The sequence below is a fragment of the Chelonoidis abingdonii genome, chromosome 9 (assembly GCF_003597395.2).
Source record: "Chelonoidis abingdonii isolate Lonesome George chromosome 9, CheloAbing_2.0, whole genome shotgun sequence".
Lineage (NCBI taxonomy): Eukaryota > Metazoa > Chordata > Testudines > Testudinidae > Chelonoidis > Chelonoidis abingdonii.
This window is the reverse complement of record NC_133777.1, coordinates 19,338,655-19,346,994: the sequence shown is the minus strand read 5'-3', so window position 1 is coordinate 19,346,994 and position 8,340 is coordinate 19,338,655. Positions and strand designations below refer to the sequence as shown.

Sequence of the window (8,340 nt, the reverse complement as noted above, 5' to 3'; positions counted from 1 at the left end):
CTTTCTGGGAACTGGTGGTTCACTATGCAATTTTAGTTGTAACTTCTTCTAATTTTGATTCTTAAACAGCTTAGGAAAAAAATAGAGGCCTTATAGTCCTCCCATTTATGTGCTTGATACTAACTCCATAACAACTCCTGCTGGAAAAGACGACTTGACAATAGTTGTTCAACAGCATGAAGATAAACATAGTTGTGGCTTCCGGGGCAGCAAAAAAGTTAAACATTCCCTAAGGCATTTTAGTTCTGTTTTTGTAGTTAATTTTCCACTGATTATCTGTAGGAAGGGGTAAAGCTACCACTTATCAAATAATGCTTAACATATTAAGTTTACACCCTTGCAAGTCAAATGCAGTATCAAGTAAAACAGAAAATGAAGTTAGCTTTTATTCACATGTACAGTAATAGTGATTTCACAGGTGCAGAAAAAGTAGTGTAAAGTAATGAGAGAGTTAAATAGTGAGTGCTGGAATAGAATAAATACTCCTGAAAAGTCTTATTTTTGTAAATTAAAATGTTTTGGGCCCCTTCTTGCATAGCAGGAATAGGCCCGGAGCTAACTTGGCTCTTCCCGCAGTAAAATAATAAATTATGGGCCTAATCCTACAAAGTCTGATTTATAGGTAGCCTTTACTCATTCAAGCAGTCCCACCGAAGCCAGAGGGACAACTTATGTAAGCAAGAACTATTCATGTGAATAAGGGTTTGCAGGATCCAGTCTTGATTCTTTAAATGGAAAAATGCACAAAAAACTGAATTGTCATCTGTTGACACCCTCTAAAACAAGTGGATCTTCAATGCTAGTGCCAGCCATCCTCCCTGGTTCTGGAATTGAATCTGAAAATTAATATAAGATGTAGCATAAGTATTTATGCATCCGCAGAGTCAGGAGAGACATTTCTATGTAAATGTCATTGTCAACAAAATTTAGTAGTCTGAACCTCAGTACATAGAACATTTTAAGACCGGAGGAGGCTAGGAAGCTCATCCATGTCAGTTTTTGCATTAGCAGTTATGCACCATAAATTTGTCTATATATCTATAATTTTTTGAATAAGTATTAACAGAATGAGCTTTCAGTCTTCTTATAGTTCTCGGATGCACCTGAATGTACTATACTTATATACTGAAACATACTGTAAGTCACAGTATATAGCAGGACCCCCATCATGATGTATCATGCCCAAAAGCATATCAGAACATTCACAGGACAACATGAACAAGAACATTTCTAACATGAAAAATAAAGGTCTTCTCTTCCATTGTTTAATATACATGACTCATTAGGAGTTCTATTTACATAGAAAGGGAAAACAGATGCTGAAATATTTGTTTTCTCAAGATCACTTATTTATTCCACTGGACTGATTTTTTTGCTGCTTCTTAGTAAGACTTACTGAAGAATTAATCAGACACATCTGGTATCTTAAAACAATTGCTTTTTGTGGGCTCCTCAGCTGCGTTTTGCATATCAGCATATTGTATTCACAATACAAACAGGCTAAAGGTAAAGACTAAAGCTTCCTCTATGAAAAAGTTAAGATATTCTTCTACAGTTATCATTCCAACATAAGGAGGTAGTAAAGTCTAACCACTAACATCCCATCCTGTAGTTGGCAGGGAGACCTTGTAGATAGTGTGGAGTCTCACCGAAATCAATGGGCTCTGCATAGGAGCTCCAGAGCTGAGTCAACTGCAAGATTGATGACTGAAGTTATAGTTGTTTAAACTAACCAACACAACACTGAACTTAAACACTTAGAGATAATACTGCACAGAAAGAAAAAGTTACTTTTTGAGAAGCCCAGCATCTGTACTAAAGTGTTGCTTCTTTGGCACCCTCTTGTGGCAGAAAGGAAACTAGCTGTCCCTGCCTCCCATTTTGACACCCCTATGTGATAAATAAATCTCTACATAAAAATACAGCCTATATGTTTTATCTGTAAATAACATAAGAATAAAACATATCCATCTTCAGCAGGATTTACAATTAAGGGAAAGTACCAAATCTCAACGAGCACATAAGTGAAATAAAACATGGCAGAGTGGCTTATTCAAGGGAAAAAATCCTGGAGCAACTGCCCCTTTTGCTCTCTTGTGCATAAAAGACTAAGGGGGAAAATACACTGTATCTAGTCTTTCTGCCCACCTACAAGTGTTTAGGCCCCAACTTCCACTGATTTCAGTGAGAAGAAACTAAATACCTGCGTGGACCTGGCCAAAGTGGCTAGAAACAAACAGGAAAGTAAAGACAGTGATATTACAGTATAATATGGTAATAGCAGTTATGGCCTGATCTAAAGATGACTGAAGTAAGGGGGAAAACTCCCACTGATATCAGTGGGCTATGGATCAGGCCCCTAGAGGGAATTAGGTATTTATGCCTACAGGTATAAATCAAACTTAAAGAAAGATGCCTGAACTAATGAGAACTTCCTAGTGGAAATATTTTGATGATCAGAACATACAAGAAATGTCTTTGCATAAAACATATATATTTGTGTATGCGCACCTCCAACCCTGTATTGAGAGTCTGGGATAAATTTTGCTCCTTGTTATTCCAGCGTAAATCTGAAGTAATTCAACTGATGCCAGTAAAACTATTCCAGATTTATAGTAGTGACACAAAGTGAAATTTGGGCTTTTCCTCATAAGCAAAATTGGAAAAAGGTTGTGGGTGACATTTTGGCACTGGGAGCTGGTATTTACGGATTCTCAATGCAAGATCAGTAACACTGGTAATGTTCAGTGTCAGCAAAGACTGAATTCTAAAACTACAGGAAAAATTGCACATAATTCTTCCTACGATCTACTAACCAGAGTAACTCATGTCTTCTGTTGAGTTTCAAGCATTTGTAACATTCTTATGTTTTTTTCACTGCATATGCAAATTTTAACTCGTGTTTCAATTGTCCTGGCTACCTGCAGGTACCATTGACGACAACAGAAACTGCAACACTCAGCAATACATAAAATAAGGCTGTATATTTAAACTTACTTTGTACAATTTTAAAAATGTCTGTTCTCTAGATAATGTTTATTCCCATTTTAGAGGAAAATTCCAACTATCAAGACATTTGTTGGCCAAAACAAGATCTGTGAACATTTTGCACATCTGCTTTCCAGTGTGTTTGGTCTTGATAAGTCAAATGTATGTTTTCCTCCTCCCTAGATGTCCCAAGGTAAAAATGAAGTATTCATATGCATTAAAAGGGATCCATTAGACACTTTCAGAAGTGAAGGATTCTTGCTTCATAAAATGAGCTATGGTATGAGCAAAGATTTCTTTCATGTACACATAGCTATATCTGGTATTAATGTAGCATTTAGTAGCAGGATTCATCCTACAGCCCTAAATCTCCATATGATTAGCCAACACATTTTTGAAAATATTAACATTGTGATGATAGTTCTATCAAAAACAAAGAAAACTGGAAAAACATCTCATACTTTATGCACTCTTTGCACAGAAGAGGTTATACACTTGGTGTATCTTATTTTGCATTCTGATATGTTCTGCTTTCATGTTCTTTATACATGTGTATGAAGTTATCAATCAACTGGTGAAATAATTTAATATGGGCTAGGTAAACTTCTGGCTATAGAGATCTACCTTCTCAGTTCACTTTTAGATGCAAAAAGATCTGTGGATCTATGGCAATGACTGTTCCCATCCGTTGGCATCTTTGTTCTATAAAATCTTTGTCAAGTAGCTCAAAACACAGCACAGGAGGTAGGGTGGGGGGAGGAAAATAGTGGTCAACTTCTACTTGCCAATACCGGATTTAGAATGGAGAACTCTCTCTAATCATTGTGCTAAACTATGCCCTTTGAAGCATGAGACGGGATCAGATCATAGTCAGTGGTGCGCAGAGGGCACAGTGCTGGCTCTTCTCGTAGGACCTAAAAACTCCTGAGGGAAAATAAAGATGCAGATTAAGATATACATACCCATTTGATTTCTTTCATTAGGTAGTTTGCTGAGGTTCCGTCTTAGAAACTGCAGTGAAGATCCTTTGGAAAACTTATCATGGATGTCGCCTTTACTACCATGTAAAAAATGAGCTATAATTCCATACAAGAGAGGACTGTTAAGAGAAACAACAAAAGTAGCGTACATAGAATGTTAAGAGCTGAGCATAAGAATTCTCTCCCCCACCCCTACTTTTTTTTTTTTTTTTTTTAATATTTCAAAGAACATAGAGTCCTGGAACAGGAAAAGGCCACTTAGTCCTCAGTACTAGTTCCCAGAATGTAGACAGATATGTCTTCATCATAACTATTTCCCAAACATTGCTTTTTTAACTCAAGGTTTATAAATCTTGTCTCAAAATTATTTAGCTTAAAAGTGTCACAGCCAATGCTCTTTTCCTTTCGTTTGTAAACAAATAAACCTAAAACAAATTTCTCTAATTTTGTAAAAGATCAAATAGGATTGCTATCTTCTGTCATACAGGATGTCCTAAATCAGGATAAGTAAAAAATTACCCTCAATTCTTTATTCATATTTGTCAAAAATAACTGCCAACAGAGAAACAATCATTTAATTGGTTTATGAATGTCATGCCAAGGAGCACCACACAAATTCACGTGGAAGTCCCAAAGCACAATTTCGCAACTGACTTTGGAGTTAGTTGAAAGATGTGTGGAAAACACAGTGAAGAACTCTCTAAAGGGTAGTGTCTTAGGCTTGCATGTTGTGGTCCTAATGCACAGTTTGGAGACTTTCACAAACCAGGTAGAACAGTTCAGCATATATGTTTCAGATGCTAACTGTGTGAGTTACTACACAAATTGGTAACATGCTTGTGCAGAGAACTACCACCTTTGGAGATTAAATGTAGGCCAGTTCCTCCAAAGACAATTTGCACATCCCTAAGACTTAAGACTATAAATAGCACTTACATGTGTCTTAACAAATATTACAGCAGGCATAGAAAATGTGGCACATATTGAATAGAGTGCACTGTGATTTCAAATCTACTTACACCAATTTTCTATTTGGATCTTCCACTATATTCAGCTCATGGACAAGAAACTGTCTATCCAATGGTACTTCAGGTTGACCAGATTCTGAAAAGTTAAGAATGTTTTAAAATATTTTAAGTTCTTAAATAATACCTAAACTGAAAGTCTGTGTATAAAAACACATTACACTCTAGTCTTTGGAACAACATCCAAGTGCACATTATCTTTAACAAACATTCCCACTATTAGATCTTTTCTATTCCCATGATGGCTCTGAGTCCAATACTACATGGGATTCCTATAATAAACTTTAATTATCCTCTTATATAAAGTTCTTAACAAAAGCTTATAATAAGGAAACATTACTAAAGTCATTTTTTAAATAAAAAATACTTGGGTAAGTTATTTTTCCCCACAGGGATCCTGTTACAAATATCAGGCTGACTCTGCACATAATGGAATCCACAAACTCCTTCCTCTCTCCCCATCGAAGGACGCATGGACATATCTGTGCATTTAAAATATCCTTTAAAGAGAAAGTTGACTCTGAAGGATGATGTCACAATGTGTACAAATACCAAATTAGCTCCTTACTTGAACATCTTTCATATTGCTTTACTGAGCTATTTTCAATCTAATTATTGCATCTTTCCAGTTTAAATTATTGCTAAGCACCACTGGAACATGTTTCATGTCTTTTGCATACTACATTTCAAACAGGGATGTTTCTCCACCTGCTATAGCAGACTAATTTTTGCTTTAGAAAGCCATCCTCTTCTGTGCATCAGTTGCTACACTGACGCATTTACCTTATGGCAAGGAGCCCGAGAGAGAGACTTCATAGAGACTAATGCCATTATTTAACCTGTTGTCTGAGAGAAAAGAGATGTCTACACATTATTTATCTTCACTAACCTTTACAAGACAAGCCGGAGGGAAGGAAGTGGGTGGGTGAGTGCGGGGGAGGGAGGAGGAAGGGAAAAGAGTACACACATGACCCTGAAGATTTTGACTTATGTCATCACTATGTAATATAATCAGATTTGTTGCACTAATCCAGCTATTCTCCATTAAGATAGAGATTGTAAATAAAGCAGTTGAAGTCAGTAAGACAACCCAATACCTGCTGTTAGAACAGATGCAGTGTACTTATATTTATTATATTCCAAGTATTCACGAATTAGTTCATTGATTAGAAAATTTTCATGAGACAGTGGTGGCCGTGGTTCACTTTGGTCATCCAATGCATTAAAAACTTCAGCTCTGATCCTTGCTTTTATTTGTCCCAGTGCACCTCTCTTTTCCAATGTGTCCTTTAGTACTATTAAATACATAAAAAAGAATTTATATTACTGCCCACACTCATAAGCTTATTATTTAATACTAACCCCTAGACTCAGTCATTTTATGTAACAATCATTTAAAAAAAAGTCAGTTGTCCGAACTATTTGGAATGGTAGTTACGAATTATTAATTATGAAGAGAAATGTGCAGGATCCGAAGCATGGACAAGTCGGCTGGCTTTTTAAGCACTGATCAGAAATCATCTCTGAGCAAAGACAGATAATATGAAATTAAAAACAATATCAGCCACTGGGAGCTCAAGTGTATACAAGGTTCCCATCTTGCTAAAACCAGTAAGCAATTTCAGAATGTCTAGTATAGGAAAGGTCGGAGTATACTCACATTGAATGTGATTGGGTATTACCTATTGGCTGGTCAGCAATAGCTACTACGTATTGTGCTGCCAACCCCAAATGTTCAAAAATCATGAGTCAGGGCCCAAAACTAATCATCACATTGGCCAACAATAATGAATTTTGAGAAATATTTTAATGAGTTCTATTTCTTTGCCTTTGACACTAGAATCCATGTTTCCAAACTGTTCTCTGCAATCATGAGGTCTAGATACCACTTTTTTAGCTATTTAAATCATCAAGTGGAAGGCCTTGATTTAAACCAATTTGAATAAACTTTTTGTACTTGCTTTATTTTTCAAAAGAAAGGTGCACGCTCACTGGTTCATATAAACATTAAAACGTTGATTTACAACTAAAAAGTCTGTATGCTAGCTTTGCTACATCTTTTTGCCCCCTAGGAAGGAACACTATAATTATACATTTATTTATGCAATTATCGCTTACAATTTTCAGAGTCCTAACTATACACTTATAGAGTGTTAGAAAATGGTGAATCTCTTGCTCATTTACTAGATAATTAATTTTGCTCAAGCTGCACTAAGCCAGTCGTTTGTCAGGGCGAAGCCCTAGTGGGCCAGGCTAAGAGCGAATCTCGGCTTGGGAAACCGGGGCCTGGCACTAAGGATTTATCCAGCAACGCCGGCCCGGCGCACACGCTGCCCGCAGCGGCTCCCGCTTCCACCTCCTCGCCAGAGAGCGCCCCGGAGCGGGCAGGGGCTCCCATGCAGCGCGGGCGCTCTGGAAGCAGCTGCTCCCTCTAGGCAGCCATTACCTGCTTTCAATTCGGCTATAGTCGCCATCTTCCAACGGCCACGCTCCCCCGAGGGGCGGGGACTGGCAGGAGAGCGAAAGGCCCCGGATGAAAAGGGCTAAGGCAACGGGCGTGCTGCGCATGCCTACTGTGCTAACCGGCAACGGTGAGGTGGCGCGGAAATCTTTCGATGGCGGAAGTAGCGTTTGTCTTAACGTTCCATCGCTGCGCCCTGAGCCAATCAGGGTGCGCGGCAGCAGAAGCGTTCGGAAACGTGGGGAGTTTTGAATGGGAGAAAGTGACTCTCTAGGGCGGGACGGAAAGATGTCTATTGAGGCTGGGGTGGAGCTGGTTTCTGCCCATGAGTGTTTGTTGCGGTGGATTTAGCCCTGTGTGTTTATGGTGAGGGCTGGAGAGCGCCGGCGGGAAGCCCATCGCATAAGTCCCCAATTTTTGCCTGCATTATATGAGTTTGGTTGTTTGCTGTGTTTCCTTGTCACCCAAAGCGATTACAAGGATCTATTTCCTTCTGACCTCTTCCGGAGGTGGGAGGGGACCCTCTGCTGGGTGTCATGGGGGAAGGGAAGGATAGCTCAGTGGTTTGAGCATGGGCCTGCTAAACCCAGGGTTGTGAGTTCAATCCTTGAGGGGGCTATTGAGGGACCTGGGGTAAAAAAATCTGGGGATTAGTCCTATTTTGAGCTGGGGGTTGGACTAGATGACCTCCTGAGGTCCTTTCTAACCCTGATAATCTATGAAGGAAGCCTAGGTACTCTTTGAGGAAGAAGAGAAAACGTGAGAGGGAAGGTCTTTTCTAAGATGGAGAAAAGCATATGCAGAGAGGAAAACTTCTGGAATGAGTGTTATTTTTAAATAATACATGTGATTACATATCATCATATTAGTCATGGTGATTTTATGC

At 38.6% G+C, this 8,340-nt stretch overlaps 1 protein-coding gene across 2 annotated transcripts; it reads right to left on the bottom strand.

Annotated features, from left to right (window-relative positions):
* Positions 1 to 361: 361 nt before the first annotated feature.
* Positions 362 to 7,547, bottom strand: CEP20 (centrosomal protein 20). 2 transcript variants are annotated; one of them, XM_032793406.2, is made up of 5 exons: positions 7,440 to 7,547; positions 6,091 to 6,288; positions 4,988 to 5,072; positions 3,951 to 4,087; positions 362 to 836 (listed from the first exon to the last, which is right to left on the bottom strand). In XM_032793406.2, the coding sequence occupies exons 1-5, from the start codon at positions 7,465 to 7,467 to the stop codon at positions 760 to 762; spliced, it is 525 nt and encodes a 174-aa protein (XP_032649297.1). In that variant the 5' UTR covers positions 7,468 to 7,547; the 3' UTR covers positions 362 to 759. The 2 variants fall into 2 exon arrangements, with proteins under 2 accessions (XP_032649297.1, XP_032649298.1); XM_032793407.2 differs by lacking the exon at positions 362 to 836 and having other exon boundaries at positions 3,957 to 4,064.
* Between the last annotated feature and the right edge of the window lie 793 nt (positions 7,548 to 8,340).

What these genes read in the sequence shown, in the direction of transcription:
- CEP20 (XM_032793406.2), bottom strand. Translation starts at nt 7,467, where the DNA reads ATGGCGACTATAGCCGAATTGAAAGCAG. An exon ending in TGCATCTGTTCTAACAGCAG is followed by an intron (nt 5,073 to 6,090) that starts GTATTGGGTTGT and finishes TTAACTTTTCAG; the next exon opens with AATCTGGTCAACCTGAAGTA. An exon ending in GATCCAAATAGAAAATTGGT is followed by an intron (nt 4,088 to 4,987) that starts GTAAGTAGATTT and finishes TTCTCTTAACAG; the next exon opens with TCCTCTCTTGTATGGAATTA.